General features: G+C 40.6%; 1 protein-coding gene across 2 annotated transcripts in view; it reads right to left on the bottom strand.

The window, feature by feature from the left end:
* KIAA1549 (KIAA1549 ortholog) overlaps nt 1–20,720 on the bottom strand; it is a 160,391-nt gene that overhangs the window by 34,230 nt on the left and 105,441 nt on the right. For both annotated transcript variants that reach the window (XM_030469139.1, XM_030469138.1), the window contains exons 8-10: nt 20,040–20,185; nt 12,196–12,373; nt 10,018–10,202 (exon numbers count right to left, since the gene is read on the bottom strand). In XM_030469139.1, coding sequence (XP_030324999.1) covers nt 10,018–10,202; nt 12,196–12,373; nt 20,040–20,185 — 509 coding nt within the window. The remainder of the gene's footprint in view (nt 1–10,017; nt 10,203–12,195; nt 12,374–20,039; nt 20,186–20,720) is intronic.

The raw sequence follows: 20,720 nt of genomic DNA, 5'->3' as shown, positions 1-20,720 counted from the left end.
CCCTGGCACAACTTAAGACCGTGCCCTCTTGTCTTGCTGAGAGTTGCCTGGGAAAAGAGACCAACCCCCACCTGGCTACACCCTCCTTTCAGGGAGTTGTAGGGAGTGATGAGGTCTCCTCTGAGCCTCCTCTTCTCCAGGCTGAACAGCCCCAGCTCCCTCAGCCTCACCTCACAGGACTTGTGCTGGAGCCCCTTCACCAGCCTGGTTGCCCTCCTCTGGACCCGCTCCAGCACCTCAATCTCCTTCCTGAACTGAGGGGCCCAGAACTGGACACAGTACTCGAGGTGTGGCCTCACCAGTGCTGAGTACAGGGGCAGAATCACTTCCCTGGACCTGCTGGCCACGCTGTTCCTGATACAGGCCAGGATGCCATTGGCCTTCTTGGCCACCTGGGCACACTGCTGGCTCATGTTCAGCTTCCTGTCGATCCAGACTCCCAGGTCCCTCTCTGTCTGGCTGCTCTCAGCCACTCTGTCCCCAGCCTGGAGCTCCCCATGGGGTTGTTGTGGCCAAAGTGCAGGACCCGGCACTTGGCCTTGTTGAACCTCATCCCATTGGAATCAGCCCAACTCTCCAGTCTATCCAGGTCCCTCTGCAGAGCCCTCCTGCCTTCCAGCTGATCGACACTTCCCCCCAAGCTTAGTGTCATCTGCAAATTTGCTGATGATGGACTCAATCCCCTCATCTAAATCACCGGTAAAGCTATTAAACAGAACTGGGCCCAACACTGATCCCTGGGGGACACCACTAGTGACCGCTCGCCAACTGGATGCAGCACCATTCAGCACCACTCACTGGGCCCAGCCCTCCAGCCAGTTCCTAACCCAGCACAGGGTGCTCCTGTCCAAGCCACGGGCTGACAGGAGGATGCTGTGGGAGACGGTGTCAAAGGCCTTGCTGAAGTCCAGGCAGACCACATCCACAGCCTTCCCCTCATCCACTATACAGGTCACCTGATCATAAAAGGAGATCAGGTTGGTCAGGCATGACCTGCCCTTCCTAAACCTGTGCTGTCTGGGTTTGATCCCCTGTCCATCCTGCAGGTGCTGTGTGATTGCCCTCAGGATGATCTGCTCCATGACCCTGCCAGGCACTGAGGTCAGGCTGACGGGCCTGTAGTTTCCCGGGTCCTCCTTCCGGCCCTTTTTGTGGATTGGCGTGACATTCGCCAACTTCCAATCATCTGGGATGTCCCCAGTGAGCCAGGACTGTCGATAAATGATAGAGAGAGTCTTGGCGAGCTCTTCTGCCAGCTCCCTCATCACCCTTGGGTGGGTCCATTCTGGTCCCATAGATTTGTGGGGATCCAAGCTCAGTAGGTCACTGACTCTTTTCTTCTGGATTACAGGGGGGCTGTTCAGATTCTTGTCACCTTCTATAAGCTCCAGAATCCAGCTGTCCTCAGGACAACCTGTCTTACTGTGGAACACTGAGGAAAAGAAGGTGTTAAATACCTCAGCCTTTTCTTCATCTTTGACAACTATATTCCTGCCCATGTCTAGTAGAGAATGGAGGTTTTCCCTGCCCCTCCTTTTGCCATTAATGTATCTGTAGAAGGACTTTTTGTTATCCTTCACAGAGGTGGCGAGATTCCGTTCAAGTTGTGCCTTTGTCTCTCTAATTTTCTTTCTACACAACCTAACTATATTCCTAAATTCTTCCTGAGTAGTTAGCCCTTTTTTCCATAATCAGTAGGCTCTCTTCTTTACCCTGATTTCTTCCAAAATCTCCCTGTTCAGCCAGACCGGTCATCTTCCCCGCCGGCTTGCCTTTTGGCACACCGGGACAGCTGCTCCTGTGCTTTCAAAACTTGCTCCTTGAAGTACGTCCGTCCCTCCTGGACCCCTTTGTATGGTATGGACAGTGATAGCATGGAAGACCAGAACAAACTAGTGTGTAGCTTTTGGTGTACCTTACCTCTTCTGAAAAGTCAAAACTGTGGTTTGCTGCTCACCACCATACAAATAGTAAGTAGAGCAGGAATCCCACAAAAAATACCACCCCAGGAATTTTGCTCCTCACGTAGGATTAAAAACAAAGAAACCCCTGAATTTACAAAACTTTATAAAGCCAAAAATTCTCAAGGAACCTGTTCCGAAATATTTTCTTAAGACAGATTCTTCTCACAGATTTTCATCATCCCTGTTCTTTTCCTTTGTGCATTTAATCCTGCCACAGTAATATCACCGTGACAGCTCAGTAAATTTCACAGAATACAAGAGGGATCATGTTGCTGAAAGCCCATAACTCTGAATATATCTATGCCTGCAGGCTGCTGAGGTAACTGCTGTAACAGGCAGAATTTTGTGTCTGAATCACACATTTTTAGCTTTCCTTCTCAGACTGAAATGCCTCAGGGTCTTGATCATAGTTTGGTTAGGTGTCTTTGCACACCGGTTGGATGAGAGTGTCAGGAATAAGTTAGAAAAAGATCACCAACTTTATAGGATAGACAGGCCACTCCTGTGTCTCAGTTCCAACAGTCTTTTGTCCATAAGTTTTGTCAAACAATTCCTTCTAAAAGGCCAAATATACAAACACCGACATCATCTGCAACCTCTAAGAGAGGCTGCGCAACACATAAAAAATTATAAATTAAGAAAACTCTTTTCTCAACTTATGAAGCAAAAGAATACATTCATAATATAGTTCTCACTACCTGGACAGAGCACATACACAATATATTCAAGAAGCCCTCATCACAAATGATGAGAAAAGTGCTAACAGACTTTTAAGGTAGAGCATAGGTCAGCAACTTTCATTTATTTTGTGCTGGTGTTTTTTTTGGCTCAATGACTCAAGCAATTTACATATTTAAAAAGGGTTTAATGCACACAGAAAGTGCATTTGTATATATTGCAGAAGTAATCTGCTTGCTGATGTGAAGCTACAAGTGAGTAGCAACATTAAAACCTTAAGCAACAATTATTTGACACTGGACTATTTCCTTGTTCCCAAAATGGCTAAATTCTACAGTAAATTCTCTATCATCTTTTGTTAGGAAAGACTGAATTTATTTCCCTGGTATTAAACTAGTCTCAGTGGTGCGTTATGCTCAAGAGGGTATAAAGTTTAACTGTACTTTGAATTGGATTCTTTCTCTTTTTGTCACTCTACAATCCACGGGTCACCTATATTTTGAATAGCATATGCAGTTCTAGTCTGCCCGTCGCAAAAAGGATGGAAGGGAATTAAGAATGTTCTAGCCTTTTCAAAGGCTAGCAGTTGGTTTAAAGGCCACTACTAAAGAAAGTTCCTTAGCTACAAATAACCAGAGGCTGAAGATTTACTCAAGGCAAAGCACGACATGTACTTCCCCTGTTCTTCTGCCCTTCTATAGTTTTTTGCTTTTTGCACCTGGGCTAACTGGTCTTTTGCTCTGACTCAAGACAGCCACTCAAATGTTTGCAAAAAAGCACATGGAGATTTTTTTTACATTTAATTATATCTACCAGTATAAGCAGTGTATCTAAATGTGGTACTTTATTTCTACAATTTGTGAATAGTTACTCCTCATTACAGCAGAAGAGTTTTCACAAATGAGATCTTGCAGAGGAATTGCCATCAGAGAAATGCACTGTTCAGAAGTAATTAAGATGTTGAATACTGTGTTCTTTGTTAGAATTCAACTATTGGCTTTGTATGCAGCAGAACCTGTATGACAATTCCAAAAAGACAATGTTTTGTATAATTAGTTAAGGCTACTATTAGAAATAAATGATATTTGTTATGCAAACAGCAGGCACAGACATTAATCTCTTGCAGAAACTCGTGTCAGCTTTTGAGTAGTTTTTATAAGACTGGTGTCAGCTGCCATGAGTCTCTTTGGACTGGAATTATTCTGCAATGCAAAGCTGTTGCTTCTACATCATACAGATGAACAAAAGCATTACAGCATGTCAAAACATCACAAGAATTCTTTATATCAGAAGCAGAAGACTCATATTTAGCCTCCAGCAGGGCTGGCCTCTTTGATCGTGGCAATATCCAAGAGGTAGTCTGAATACACAGTTATAAGCAAAACTCTCAGTTCAGAGGTGTAAAGTTACACCTTACACAAGAGATTCAGGTATCATGTCCCTGTTTGGACGGGAAGGAATAAAAATCCACACCAGCCTCCCTCAGACATCTTGCAGAATACATGACTCACTGCCTGTAAGCATGAGCAGCACACAGAGGTCTGGCTGGCTGTCAGAAGCAGCACAGATTGAAGCAGACATGCAAGGGCTGGTGACAGTCCCCAGGTGGTTAGACATTAGCTGAGGTTTGCTGGCACATGATGCAAATCTGACCCTACCTGTGCTGCTACTCCAGGAGAAGGTGGGATTTGTGGGGACTGAGCCACCCCAGCTCTCCCATAGATGAAGACACAGGAGGGGCACTGAGCTGGAGATTTGTGTTCAGCCTTTAAGAACCATTGTAGCATTGAGACATCCTGGGAGTCTGCATCGACAAGAAACTGAACATGAGCCAGCAGTGTGCCCAGGTGGCCAAGAAGGCCAATGGCATCCTGGCCTGTATCAAAAACAGTGTCACCAGCAGGTCCAGGGAGGTGATTCTGCCCCTGTACTCAGCGCTGGTGAGGCCACACCTCGAGTACTGTGTCCAGTTCTGGGCCCCTCAGTTTAAGAAGGATGTAGAGGTCCTGGAACAGGTCCAAAGGAGGGCAACCAGGCTGGTGAAGGGACTCGAGCACAGGCCCTATGAGGAGAGGCTGAGAGAGCTGGGGCTGTTCAGCCTGAAGAAGAGGAGGCTCAGGGGAGACCTCATTGCTGTCTACAACTACCTGAAAGGAGGCTGTAGCGAGGTGGGAACTGGACTCTTTTCACAGACGACCTTCAACAAGACAAGAGGACACAGTCTTAAGTTGTGCCAGGGGAGGTTTAGGTTAGATATTAGAAAGAATTTCTTCACGGAGAGGGTAATTAGGCTATGGAATGGACTGCCCGGGGAGGTGGTAGATTCTCCGTCCCTGGAGACATTTAAAAAAAGACTGGATGTGGCACTCAGTGCCATGGTCTAGCAACTGCTCCGATGGGTCAAGGGTTGGACTAGATGATCTCTGAGGTCCCTTCCAACCCGGCTAATTCTATGATTCTATGATAGAGAGGACCCCATAAAGGAGCAACTCCCACATGGAGCTCTTGGTTTTCTTCCCTCTAGGATTTTTGGATGTGGCCTTGGAAAATCTAGGAGCTGAGTAAGCAACTCAGTCCAAGGTAGCACTGCAAAAGCAATGAATTCAGCACATCCAACATTTACAGGAGAATACCCTTCTAAATAAACCATCAAAGAACTTGTTCACAGATGTGAGAAAAGTCCTAGCAAAGGATTTGGCTTTCTTCCTCCAAATGCTTGTACACAGCAGGGAAGGTGAAATCCCTAGCAAGCCATGTTGCATTTTAATTTCTGGATGCCCAGAGAAAGAAATAATATTGCTAACTCTCTTTGCATTACAGATAATATGTAGGATGCTTTCTTCTCTGGCGAAGAGGAAAGGCGAAGGAGGGGCAGGGGGGTTGACAGTGTTTTCACACAAAAATGTCATTAGTCCAGTACAGAACGGAGTTATGGTTTGGGCATTAAAGACATTTATCCATTTATTTACAAAGAAGAAAAATAACTCATGGCAAAAATTCAATTGTCCACAAAAGGAACAGCTTCTTTGCAAGAAGAAAGACTCATGCTGGGAAACGTTGAGGTGGATATAGGCAATGGCAAGAGAGAGAGAATGCTGTAATTTGGAAATGATACTTTACTTCCAAAGGCAAAGACATCTTTATCCAGTGCAACAACTCAGATCACATCAAGGTGAACTTCCAGTAGGATGCTGCAGCTTACAGAACAAGCGATGAATACTTTATGTGCCCTTTAAATATCTTAGGTCCATCTCTTGGAAAGAATTATCCTTGCACAGACCAATGAATCTTGCATAGAAATTCCCTGCTCTGACCTGCTTCCTTAGCTCTCAGTTTAAAAAGAGTTCAAGTAACTTCGATGCAAGCATGTTTTCTCACCTAATCTCCAGAATGAAAATGGTAACCAAGTATTTTTCAGGTATTATTTATCCTGCTTTTAGGCAGAGGGATGGATCAGCTAATGATAGATTCTTCAAGGTCCACTTTTTTTAAACATTTCATCTTCAAACCCATTTTTGTTAGTGTTAGTTCCCACTGAAGTTTTCTTTCCTACATATTTATGCTTATAGTCCCTGAAGTAGCATACTTCTGAGACTATCCAGAAGAAAAACAGCCTTTAGTATTGTTTGAGTTCAGACTCATATCCTTTGCAGAAGATAATGTTATGAGCCATTTTAAGGATCCTTACATGATCCTGTCTGGAAGACACTGATCCTATGATGAAACCAGAAGCCAGATGGAGGAAAGACAAACAGGTAGAGTGGCACCATACACCCAAACTGCAGAACAGGCCTTTGCTGAATACAGCCTACTATGTCCATGTCATTATCTTTGAAAAAACATTGCTGTTGCCATTCTCTATATTATCTTTGAGTGGCCTTGAGGCTGGGGACAAGCAGTAAATCCAGACACAACCCAGCTTCAGGGCTGCTAAGGCACACAGATAGAGATGCAGTCTTGGGTACATCTATGTTTTGTCACCACAGGATCTAAATATTTTTAACACAGCTATACCAGCTGAAGTAGGAAATATGCTATTACTGACAGTCACTACTGAGGGAATGTGACACAGATATTCCAAAGCGGTGTCCACGGAGCAGGGAAGGGGCTAAAGCAGGTTAGCTGTGCTAGCATCATATGCTGGCCAGTATCACTAAATTGTTGCCTAGTGCAACTCACTGGCACTCCTTACCTCACTTAGGTGTACCCAGGCAGCCAGACCCTAGGGACATATCCAAAAAGCATGTAGGGGTTTTCTACCTACATGCTACCTAGGGTTTTTCTACCTACTGGTCTGCTACATCAGAAGATAGACCTTGAGGGTATCCAGCTGATGAGTTACTTTTAATGGTGGTCATAGGAACACAGAAATCATATCTGCTCTGTAAAAATATTATACATATTCAAAATTAAAACTCAAATAATTATATTGCCTGAGTCCATAAAAAATATTTCAGGAAAAAGCAGGAGTTTAAAACTGGAATAAAATGATTAAGTAAATGGAAGAAAGAAAAGATGGTACTAGAATGACACATGGGGCTACAGAATCCAGGAAAATTTGTAGTGTCTTTAAAGCACCTCTCTGAAGAAAAGAATAGAAATTTGTGAAAAAGACTCTAAACAGAGAACAAAAACTCATGCAAAACTTGTGTAATCTGTATTACCATATGTTTACAGACGTTCTCTCTCAATGTTTCAAGGAACCAGCCTTTAGTGTCCAGCAGCAGGAAGCAAATAGGCTTTCTCTTCTCCCTGGCTCCCAACTTTGTTCTGGGCTTTTAAATCACAGGTGACATAATCTGCTGTCTGCAGCTACTGTTAATTCTAACAGATTATTATGCTGCCTATTGATCTGCTATGTTAAAACAGCTAAGTAAACATTCTGAAAAAGAGTGGTGATACCTCTGGAGATCCACCCTGGCAGTAAAATATCCATTTCATCTGAACAAGAAAAGGATTTTTCAGTTTTTTATCTTCCAACCAACACACATTTTCAAGTGCAAAACATATTGTAGGCTTACTACATGGCTGAAAAGAATTGGCTTCTATTTCCAGGATGGATACACCATGCATATGTTAATGAAATACTTTGATATTTATACATTCCATTTCTATATTTACATTAAGAGATCTTTTTTAAAGATTAATGGAAGTGAGGAAAACTAGCATTATAAATTAATCTTTATGATTCCTACCAATGAAATATTGATTCCAAGAGAAAAAACAAGATCTTTAACCTAAATATCCTTCCATTTACAGTTGCAGTGCAAACTTTTACTCCCCTTTCAAATCATAGTCAAGCACTGTATAAAAGGGAATGGAAATAATTGTGGGTAGGATGAGGAAGGGGGATCCTGAGTCATTTATATATTGAGTTTATTGACAGACCAGAGTCTCTGACCACATGATTTCACTCCTTTGAATATTTCTTTGCATTTACTGTATTAAAAAGTATAAAAAATACAAACTATTTTAAAGGGCAGGACCATACCAAATTTCCCTAATCATCTGTATGCCACTGTGACTGTCTAGGGGTCTTCAGAGCTTGTTAAATATGTTCTGTTCTGATCTGGAATTCCAGCCCGCTGTTTGAGGACATGAAGCAAGCCCAAAGACAGCTTGCTATTAAGGAAACCAGAGTACTTCTTTTGTTATGGATCTTGGACAAAGGTGGAAACTGGTTTTCAAAGTATATTCTGCCAGCTGTTTAATGTGCTGGGTAATAAAAATTTAAGACTTTTTTTATTGCTTTAGTTCATTTAGTATTAATGTGTGAGCCATCCACTGGCACGAGGACTGGACTAGATGTCCTTACTGGTTCTTTCTAGTTTGCTTACAGACTCTCTAGGAGAACTGAAATGAAACTTGCATACAGACAAGTTCAAGGCTTTTGAGTTAAATTAAAAATACTGTGGAAACAGTGGAGGAAAAAAAAACTGAGACACTTTATCAAATGAAAGCAAAACTATGAAGGATGCTTCTGGCCTTACACTCAACTCAGCCCAACTGCTTACTTACAAAAACCTTGTGACAGCAGAGAGATACCAAAAATGTATGTGATGAAACAGTGTACCGAGGGTAATGATCCTTTCTTGCCTCTTTTGTATGACCCTTCTCAAATTAGATGAAACTACTATAGGGAAGTTCTTAAATCAAAATCTGTGTTATGTATTACGACAGCACATGTGAAACAAGGTACCAGGAGGTGAAGTTCAAAGGGTACCACTTGTTGCTGACCTCAATTCACTTGTTGCTGACCTCAATTCTGACTCTCTGCAGTGGCAAGACAAGTGGAAGTTACTATTGATTTGTTCTGACTGCTTTGGAAGTGCAACTGCTTTCTGCTTCTCTCATCTTTCAGATCATTAATTATCTTGAAAGAGAGCATGGTGTACAGACAAGACTTGTTACGGAGAAAACTGTATGACTGAACATGAGGTGACAGTACAAGAACATGACTACAGTACCACAGGATTAGCACAGAGATTATTTTGCCCTTAATAATGCCTCTGAAGGTATAGTTAGTAATAAGCATCTCTGACACACAGACTGGTTCTCTTCAGCTGTAAAAAGGAAAAGCAGGATTTGTAACCCTTTGGTCATTTGTCCACTCTTTTTACTGAATATATCCATTGTGAAAATCCTGGACCATATATTTTTTTTAATTTAGCCTTTTAATTTAGGCTAGTCCTAGTAGCCTTAGGAAAAAGACTACTAAATTTCTCATCATCCTAATCCCATCTTCCAACTCCCTGGCCAACACACTCACCCATGCAGTCTGATACAGATCTACTAGTTGAAGTTTCAGTCCTGCAACAAGCTCTAACAACAGTGTCACAAGAGCCCTGGCAGAACACAAAGTGTCAAGGATAAGCTCTAGCAAAGTCTAGTTTCAGCATGAGGTATAACAGATGGTGCACTTTAGCAATCAAATTAGTTTAGCAGAAGCTCTTCAGAGAAAAATTTAGCCCTTTGTAGAAAACAAGGTCAGTGTTTCAACACTCAGTATGTTTCCTCTTACTCAGTCATAGCCAAAGCCTTGAAATGAAGGGATTAAGGTTGGTTCCTTTCAGCCTCAATGCCCGCATTGCAGAAGGATGTATCTATCTAATGCACTATCATCCACCTAGGAGAACAAATAAAACAGTATGGGATTCTTGACTACAACTATCACTCGACTTGTTTCCTTGTGTTTGGTTTGTTTTTGTTGTGTTGATTTTGATTTTCTGTTTTTGTTTGTTTGTTTAAATTGGAAAGCTCTGAAACTGTATTTCCATATGCTATTTTAGGGTGTTAGGTGTTCCCTAGACTCCCACATTCATTTATATTAAAAACACTTAAGCTCCTCTCAACTCAGCATAACTTCCCCTCTTACCTTCTGTCGCTGCTGAATGTTGCTCATTGTGTCTGGCTGAAACTCCAGTTTGTCTGTCCGACAAAGCTTCCAGTATAAAATAATAACAATCAGGAGCACCACAGCAACTGGGACTGCCACACCAACAATAATCCATAGGTTGCCATTCTGTGAATCTGAGACAGGCTCCTTCATCTTCTCCACGGCTGTGAAGTTAAAAGAAAGACAGCTATTTTATGTGGTTATATATTTTAAAATGAGGACACTTCAAGGTTATGTATTTTTATGTTCTTGTAAATGGTAGTTAAGGAATTTATCAGAAACCAACTGCAGAACACAGGAAATGTCATACCATTTATAAGATAACGTATGCCATGATCAGGAAGCATGGGGCAGGTGATCAATTGTCCTGGCCTACCTTATAAAAACCTATGCTTAAATTAATAATGAAAATACACTTTTGCCACACTGCTCTGTAAGCCAAAACTGAGCTGACATAGCGAAATGGATCCAGAGAATTGACTTACCGCTAACAAAGGCAAGAAGGACTTTCCAGCCTTACTGCTTGTATCCTTTTAAGCAGTATTATCAGCTGCATCTTCTTTTCAGTTATGCATTATATAGTTTTTTACCTTCCCCATCAGTAAGTACAGTTAATTTGAAATCAGTACGAAACCCCTCCCCAAAGTGTACAGTTCTGCATTTTTTATTTTTTTTTTTCCCTGTTTTGTTGTCAGTGTATGAGATTCTTTGGCCCCAAACAAAAGAAAAAACTACCGGAAAGAGTACTCAGACCAATCATGCATGTAAAAAGTGAATTGGAAGAACTGACAAAACTTTCATATGCTCTATTTTGTGTGGTTATTCTATTAACAAATCTAAAGATCTAAAGTAAAATTCTTCCATTTTTTACATCTGACAGTAAGTTTATGATAGTACATTTCTTCCTCTATGAAGAGGAAGAACCTCTTTTAAAAATGCTACAATTCTATGCCTTTTATAAGAACTTTCTAAAGACATGTCAAATTCTCAACATGAAGAAAAACTTCATGTAGTTTGTTCAACACCATTTTTTGTAAATGGAATTTATTCTTGCAACTTTTTTGCATTTTTGTCTAACCAATATTGCAGTCCGTTAACAGATATTAAGCAGATGCACATGATCTACTGAACTATCACTAAGCTACCACTTTAATGAAGAACAAAATTGAGAAACATCCAGATGGTCCCATTATTACTATTTCTTTCTTTTCTTTCTGCAGAGAATTTATAAGTCAAACACATGCTAGTTCTGCTGGCAAAATACCCTGCAGTACAATGTAACACAGGCTTCCATATTGCACAGAAAACAGAAAAAGCAATTAAGCAGTCATACCAATGAGGTATTTTGTAGATCATATACATGTCTGTTACTGTTTTAAAATATTTTCAAGTTTCTTTCCTCATCATAACATGGAATTTTGAGTAGGTCTTCTCTCACTCTGTATTGTAAATTATTTATATACCAAGCTTCCTGAATAGTCTTTGTATGACTTAATATGACCTGTCACATTTATTCTGATGTGTGTCTTGTAAAAGATCATGTTACTTTAAAATTATCTGTATTAAAATACAAGCAAATAAAAATAAGGTCAATCATATTCAGTAAAGAAACTGTTTCTTTTCACTTATACCTTCCAAAATGCCCCAGTTAGCACTAGCCTACATCTTCCATTCACAGAAACAATAATTCAAACAAACAGAAAAACAGTGACTTCTTTTAAACTTCTCTGCCCTTGGTTAAAGAAAACACTCATTTCACTCCAGTGTCCTCCCATCTCACAACTGTGGGGTTTTGGCAAGCTCCTGTGCAAGTTAAGCTGTAAAGAAATATTAGACTAGCAGAAAGTTTAAAATGAGAACAGGTTATCTAGTTAACACAGTACTTTGGTAGAACAAGCACCACAGTGAATGCATTGAGGCTTGCACTTAGGGACACCAAGCACCAAGCTCAGCAGAGGTTTCAAAAAGCAAAGCAACACCACACAGCTCACTGCACGACTGCTAAAATTTATTTCCTCAGGTGTGTCAAAATTGCAGCACCCCAAGAAAAAAAGCACTGCAACTGCAGGCACCGTGCAGTGCCATTAGCTTCAAAGTTAGTGCCACCCTTCCTTGCTGCTCTCTGCACCCATCAGCGTGGATCTGATCAAGGCTTACGCTGGGCAACGGCGCCTTCAATGCGGTATCCAAGGATGATGGCAGCCCGCTGGATATCAACTCTGTTCATCAGGTCTGAGCACTTCAGAGCACTGAGTCTCTCTCCATCTTGGTCCTCCACAAAATAGATCAGCTCCACAGGGTTGTCAACACCAGCTAGCCGTGACACGTTCACAATCTGAGAAGAAATTGGAAAGCTTTTAAATTTTATGTTGTTTTATTTGGGGCTCCTTAAAAAAAAACAACTAACTACACTTAGTTTTTCAGCCCTTACCCTTTCTCTCCTCTCCCCTCACAGGACCTGGACCTTAAGGACACATCTAAAAAGAAACATTTGGAACAATTTTGGCCAAGATGGTATCAGTAGCTGTCTTAAGTGTCACTGTGTGCAACCCTTATGCATAATATTCCACCCTGTACTATGATGCAGAAATACAACTGCTGACAAAGAAAATCCCTCCATATGTGACACCACAGAGTATGATAATTTAGTAACCGTGTAACTGCTTTGAACTGGTATAGCCTGGACATTTTCAATATCTAGAAAAGTCTGATGGAAAGATATGCTGTGTGCAGTGCTCTAAAATACAGTGTACATCAAAGGCAACACACACATGGGCAAATTCTCTCATCTGAGAAGAGCTAAGTGTAGATACACACAGCTAATATTCAGTAATAATAATCTGCTTCCAAATCAAAATTCAGGATATTTTCCTGATAATTTCCTGATATTTTCCTAATACTTATCCAAAAGATTTTGAGTGGACATCTTCCAGGTGAAGAAGACATTGCTGGAATAACATATTGATGTCTAATCACACACACACTATTCAAGAGCTCCACAACCCAGGGAAATTTACAGAAATACCTGTTTTGTCACTGAAAAGAAAATTTCCAGGGAAGCAGTCCCTTACATAATAATACATTTCTATGGCACACCTTAAGTGTTAATTTTTTTTCTTTATTATTTCATGAAAACATACAGATCCTGCTTTCACTCTAAAGATGCCAACACCATGTCACCTTAGAAGCCTCTACTGCCTTTTGAACTTGTTGGATAGTAGGAGCTACTGAAGAGATTAGTGTGGCTGTCCTTCTCTAAATACCTACTTTCACTTTGCTTTGTTATTCATAACACACACCTCTGCTGCAGTTTTTCCAAATCTTAAGCAGCTACACAGGGAAATATTCCATTAGCTTCAAATAGAACTGTTTGCACTTCCTCAGCCAAAGCCCCTGCACAGTCACTTCCATCTTCCAAACAGCTCCCTTTGGCATCCACCTTTCTACAGGGAGGAATGTATTTGCCACTGGGAAACAATTCTTCCTACCTACTTCTGAAGATGTTAATAACCAAAAGAATGCATGCTATGAGGAAGCCCTGTGGATACCTTCTAACCACCAAACATCTACATTGCATATGAGAATCACATAACAATTTTGAATTCCTGGGAAATTAGATTTTATATATAACACTCTACTCTGTTTAATCATTTACATATAATGGTGAGCTCAACCTAGAATTAGGCCAAGCAAATATTAGAGACCCTCCACCATGTAAAATGGAGTTTTAATTCCTTCTCTGGAAGAACCTGCCACAAAAAAAGAGCAGTATGTTTTGCTTCTTTAGATTTATCCTGTCCCATGAAGTACACTTTTAATAAACTGGAATCTCAAACACTGCTCATAGGCTTAAAGTAAAGCAAACACACAAATGTTCGTGTGTCTGAGGCTTAAAAATGCAAAGCTTTATATTTATTACTTTCTTGGTTTCCAACAAAATGATCATGTTGAAGGAAAGCGGTGCAGTGTTCTAGTTCAACAGGGGTGATGTTCCAGTTTTTGGGGGCAACAATTCAACCCCTAAAAAAGCATTTTCCAGCAGTGGCAACAGCTAGGTAGGTAACAAAATAAGATAAATAAAAAAAACAAACCAAGCCAAAACAAAACAAAAAAGAAAGTAGAAAAAGAGAAAGTACTATTGCCATGAAAGTCTTCTATGCCAAATCAACTGAGAGTAAAAAAAAAAACACCAACGGTCAACATCAGTCACATTTGATGTGAGGAACAGAACACCTACAAATAGAGCAGAAATATGTGCAAATCTGTGAAACACAAGACCTGCTAAGTGGACCCATTAACCAGTTCCACATCTCATCCTGAATGCTATTCTCTCTTCTACCAGCCAAGGGGAAACTAAACTCCAATGGTAGCAAAAAACTGTCAGTTTCAATGTCAGGTTTCAATGCACATACTCAACAGCTGTATGGCTAAATCTGGTTTCACTGATCCCAGACGTATCATTAGTTAACAAACATCCACAGCTTTTTACTTCTGCTTCAGCTGAGCTGCCTACACCACAGCCAGGCCTCAGTGCACTGAGTAGCAAGGTATCTGGATTGGTATCTGCTTCCTACATGGGTGAACCCTTCCTGAGTAGCCCTTAACTCACATGGAGAGTGAGGGAGATGAAAGGCCACATGGGACTGAAGTCTATGGATTCGTTATTCATTTATGAAACCTCTCTGTGTGTAGCAAAGACACAGAATCAGAGAAGTTTAGAAGATTCGTAGAAGGATCATCTTACATTTTATGGCATCATGAAGCACCCAAAAAGTACTATAGATACAGAATCACAGAATCATTGAGGCTGGAAAAGACCTCTGAGATTACCAAGCCCAGCCAACCACCTAACACTACCACACTGGCTACACCATGGCACTAAGTGCCACCAACATCTTTCCCTTAAACACCTCTAGGGATGGTGACTCCACCACTTCCCTGGGCAATCCATTCCAATTCCTGATCACCTTCTCCATGAGGAAGTGTTTTGTTTTGTTTTGTTTTTAACAAAAATAACAGAAACTGGCCAAATGGGTTAAAGAAGGAACTTCTCCACAGCTGCCTTTAGAAAGGCAGAGGGGAAGATACCAGTGCTTGTTGTCACAACTCAGCTCAATGTTAACACAGAATTAAAACCAACAGTGTATGATTCCCTGTGCTGAGGAACAGGGATGAGTGAGAGCTGTCAGAGGGGAGGAAGGAATAAGCAGCTGGAGGTATTTTAGCACACTATAGAGAGCACTGGAGTGAGAGTGAAGAAATTTAGTAGAGGGTGGAGGTGCAGGCTGGTGCTGACAAACTAAGGTCACTGTGTCCAGGTAAGTTTTATCTGAAATAATTTGTTCTGCATGAATGCTCACATCAGACTGAGGGAAGCTGCAAACAAAATTTCAAATCCAAGGGAAGATGGTAATGGATTTCTATTTTGGGAAAGATGATGGCTGAGAGGGGTGTTCTTGAGGTGACTTACAAGACAACTAGATTTGTACATAAACACCACAACTGTGACAATATCAGTACTTCAAGTTTTCATTTCTATCATACTGATTCACTAGGAACTTTTTTTTTTTTTTTTTAACTAATATCTGAGTTTACTGCAGAAGCCACACTGGATCTGAACTGGTTTTAAGTCTGTTTATAAAACTTTGGCACACAGTGCCATTGAGACGACTTTTTACACAATTTCTGCATACAAGGTTTTGTACCATTTTGCTCCAAATTATACTCTCTACACAGATCCAGATTTGTTTTGTCTCATATTTTACAGAGATGTCTCTCTCCTTGAGACTGCTAAGAATCCAAGAGGAGGCAAAAATTATATGCCTCAGGCATCCAGCAATGCAACCCATGTGTAAGGAAGCATTTAAGCATCTTATATTTATACTTTGGCAGTGAAGGATGACATTGGGAGGGAGGGAATACAATGGAAGTCAGAAAATGAAGGGAAAAACTGACAAAAACTACAAAAAAACCCACCCAAAACCAAAAACAAACCAACAAAAACAAACCAACAAAAAAACAAACCCCTGACTTATTCCACTTCTGTGTACACATATGATACCATCTTTGTTGATACTAGTTGTACATTTAACCTTCACACGGTAAAGGTTTAACTGTGGCCAGGTGTCAGTAAATTTAATTTAAAAGTTTTTTCAAGAGAATATCATAGGTCAGTGAACAGAGTTGCTGTGGTAACCAACCCTAGTTCATAATTTAAAGCACGGAAATCCATGTGGTGGGCAAAGTGACAAGGCATTTGCAGAGTGTCAGTCAGCCAGTGGGATGTCCCAGTTAGCAATCCCATCAGGAGTGAGGAATCCCCAGATAAATTGGTTCAGGGTTTTGAAGGCATGGGTGTCACACAGAAACAAGCAAACATGCACACATACAATTTCCAAAATGCAAGTATGGGGATTATTTTCCTTTTTTCACAACATTTATCCCCTAGGGGAAAAAAAATTAAAAAGATTCTGCTTTCTGCCTTATTAAAAGTAGGATTTTAGTGTCCAAGAAATTAAATCAAAGCTGTGCTGTGGTCTGAATGGTTCAGCAGATGTGAACATCAAGCATATGTGAAAGAGGCATTGCAGGAACCCTTCCCTGGGTCTGAGGAAGCTCTCACAGGAACCTGTCAGAGTGGGAAATGGCAGAGCACCTTGTGGGCAGCCAGCTTCCTCCTGACATGCTCTGACTGGGGCTGGGCAGCACTTGCTGTCAGAACACCAAACACTTGCCCCACTTCGGTGGGCCTTCCATTGTGCTGAGGTGGGGAGGCTGAGAAGTGAACTGGGAGGGCCAGAGCATGGAAATGCAACACTAAAGACATTCCGTGTGCTGGCTTGCAGAGGCTTAGGCAGGGGAGGAATTGGCTTGCCAGAACAGGAGGTAGGAACAGGCTGTGGGCAACCTGACAGAGGGACCAGTCTCTGCCCCCCCTACTGTCAAAATGCCTCTGAGAAAAAGGCAAAGCACCACCAGTTACCAAAGGCTCTATTTAAACACCTAAAAACTCCCAGCAAGACTGGGCTTTCACTTTGATTACACACTGGGGAGAGACACAAAGGTGTCAGTAGAAAACCAAGAGAGTGAACCTCTCTGCCTTAGTGAGAAGTTCAGTTCAGTCATTAAGCCCCCTCACAGATACTGCTTCCTCCCACACATTACAATACAGTGTCATGTAATGTGCACTTCAAATCAGAACATCATTCTTTCTGCCACTTGGCAATATCACCTTTTTCCTTCCTTTCAAAAGACCAAGCATGCTGAAGTGAAGAAAAGCAAATTCTTTTTTCAAGAGCTTCTGGTATATTTTTAAACTACAATCAAGCCATTTAATTCTTCAGAAAATTTAATAAGTTGTTATGATGATCTAGTGACAAAACACATCACAGGGGCTAGCCTCTGTAGATGCAACTCAAACCACATTAAACATATACCTTCAATTTGCAGCAACAGCAGATGCATATTAAATATGTAGATCACTTGCTCTGTGAAACATTAATATAAGCATGACACAAAAATAAATGTACTATCTCATGCATAACAGTTAGGTGTGAGGCTTCAGAGGTTTTTTAATATGGAATGATTATAGGCTCTTTTTATCATGGAGTGCCACCTGTTAATAGTCCAGATAGGCAAACAGGAAGGGAAAAGATGTTACTTGGCAATCCTAGGTAGTTCAAAGTTCTTACTTAAAGTGTCTAGATTTAAAGAGTAGTTTTTAAAATTTTTAGATCCTAGCATGCCCTTTTAGAAATTAAATCTGAACCTCTCAAGGTATCATTTCTGTTTTCTTAGTATGTGAAAGGAAACTAATACGCCTGCAGTAACATTTACAAATAATCACTCTGCCTTCCAATCCACAGTCCTGATTTTCCACAGAGCTTAAAAATATCACATTTCAATACAATTTAAGTATCTTTCACCTTAGGAAATAGTCTGGTTTATTGAGAAACTCAACACAAGTGAAATGTGTGTGTAGTGTTTTGCAGACACAAACATGTCCTGATAATAAAAGTATCTGACACTTTGGTGTTGCTGGCAGCTTCTGTTCATATTTTCACTTCATTGTGGCCTTACTATCACAGCAGTCACTGTTTGGTGTGCAAGAAATACATACAGGAAAAGTTAAAGCACAAAGAACATGAATACCTCTCCCTGAAGACACAGATGCAAATATACAACACACTGCAAACACAGCTTATAAACCTGGCTATGCATAACAGAATTAGTAGCAATAAAGCTAAAAGGTTTCTTACAAACAGCTACGAACCAGCTCCTCAACTTTCAGTCCTTGAAACAAATTGTCCTCCATTCACAAACCCACCACCAGCTGCACACAAAAGCCTGTAAGACTGTCTTGCCTTATGCAAACCTGAATATCTTGCCAAAGAAAACTACCAAGAAGCTACAGTGCCTGATGGCACCTACCAATCTCATGCAGGATAGAAGGACACCTCTCAAAGACACCTAACAAGACAGGGTACCTTCTCTTCAGCCTTCCTTCTTCCACATCTCCTTTATTCCAGTGTTAACCCTATCTGATAGCATGGGCTGTGAGCACCTGGAGAAGCCCTGTGTTATGTCTGTATGATGTGTTGACTGCAAGTGAGAGAATCCTTTACTGCCCAAAGACAGCAGTCTGCAGTCTTTGCCCTAATTAAGTGGCAAAAATGAGCAGCTCTGCTGATTGGAATATAAAATGCAGACCTCAGCTTATGCCCTAGTAAGTAATACAAACTCATAAGAAAAACAGGGTATTTTCTCTTTCCAAAATACAACTCTTAAGCTAGAAAGGACCTGATGGTAATTATGTGTGAGCAAAATTAATTACCTGAATTTAATTTTGTAAAATAGTAAAACTGTAATCTACGTATACACATTTTATACACTGTGATATATACACTTTATAGGTGGTAGTAGATTTGCTAGCAATGTAAGGAATATTTATTTACTTTATATGCAAAGGGAGGACTGAGGCATAATGAACAAAGTGCAGTAAGAGATGTTGGGAATAGATCTGAAACAGGCAGCTATTTACAGCAATTCCAAGCTGCACAAAAGAAAGATAAAATAAAATCTCTATTACTAAAACATATGGTTTTGAGATAGGGAAGCAAAAGTAAGAAAATTTCAACATCTGGAAACGTAAGTGGTAGCAAAACCTGTACAATTAAGTTAAATAAAGATAATAGGTCTGAACTGCTAGAAGAGCATCTGTGAAGAAAACTAACTGCAGATGAATTAGCTGGGAAAAGTAATTTTCATGAAGATAAGCCAGTAAAAAGTATTTTGTCGCTTCTGTTTGTTGAACCGACTAGAAAGAACACATGAGAGCATAAAACTGAAATACCCAACTCTTCCTGGACATTATGTGAATAGTTCCACATATAACAAAACTATAAAGCAGCATTGGAATCCAGATAACAGAAGCTGCCATGTGTGCAAAATTTGACACGATTAACAGTTCTTACTTGAAAGCCATTTCTGTGACCAGGAATAATGTCATAAATAGGCTGTTAAAGGGTACAATATACCACTCCACTGCTGCATCAAGATGCATATGATTGTGTTTCATATTGCTACACTTCCTCCAACACACCGCAGAGAGCTGTGAAGTAGCTGATGCAGCAGAGCACTTTTTTAGACTCTGATGAGATTCAGATGTCTCCTTTTGCTAGGCAGCTCACTTAAGTAAGACAAGATAGCCAGTTTTTTTAAATAGGAAGTTGGTAAAATAATGTCCATTATAGTTTTTAGGAAGTAATCAGAATTTTTTAGCAGCCACTTGCAACACTCAGTTGTTTGCAGTCGTTGTGTTTAGCTTAAAAGACAACAAAGGTATCTGAAAGAACCTAATATTAGGTCCAAAAAACAAGCATCATCAACTAACTGCGACACACGCTTTTGAGTTCTTTCTTAACTCAAAACCTATACAATGTTAACTTATTCAGTAATTTACTGCATTTTAGTTCTTCCTCTGACTTTGGAGCTCTTAATACCTGCACGATGTTGCTGCCTGCAAAACTGGCTCGTCTCCAGATCCGCCCTCTGGCCAAAGCCTCGTGTAAGAGGTGAGCTAGTTTCCTCTCCATCTCAGCCTGAAACACTTCCTCCTGAATTCGCTGGTCGATGACACCCAGGAGAACTACATTGCAGAGAAAAGAACACAAACGAATTAGTAAAATTTTTCAGTGTCTTTGCTGCAACTTGAATGACAAGCTTTGAGTCACCCCGTGGAGAATTCAAGAGCAGCTCTGTTCGTATGTGAACACTGCCCAGTTCAGCCAGAGGTTGAATCTTGGAAAGGAAGACACTGGGTGGGATAAAGGTTAAAAGGAACATATTAAGAATAAATTAAAGTATCAGAGCAGAGGGAATTTTTGGAATCCCAACCAGTCTAGACAGATCCAGGATACTGAAGAAAAAGTTTCTAAAAAACCAAACTTCTGAGCATTGAATGAATTGTTTAAAAACAAATAAAAGGGAAAATTCATCCAAATTGTCTGCTGCAACTCATTTCAGTCAAAATGCTGTGTTGGGAAGTGATACAAAGGTAGAGATGGACAGGGCAGGGATTCAGAATCAAGGAGAAAAACTGTAGGAGACCAGCAGCACATGAATGATGCTATCTCTGCTAAGTGCATCTTCCCTAGATAAGATAAATATTAACAAGTATGGCA

Source organism: Calypte anna, chromosome 1 (genome assembly GCF_003957555.1).
Source record: "Calypte anna isolate BGI_N300 chromosome 1, bCalAnn1_v1.p, whole genome shotgun sequence".
Classification (NCBI taxonomy): Eukaryota; Metazoa; Chordata; class Aves; order Apodiformes; family Trochilidae; genus Calypte; species Calypte anna.
Note: the sequence above shows the minus strand (reverse complement) of the source record. Positions and strands in the feature narration are given on the sequence as shown.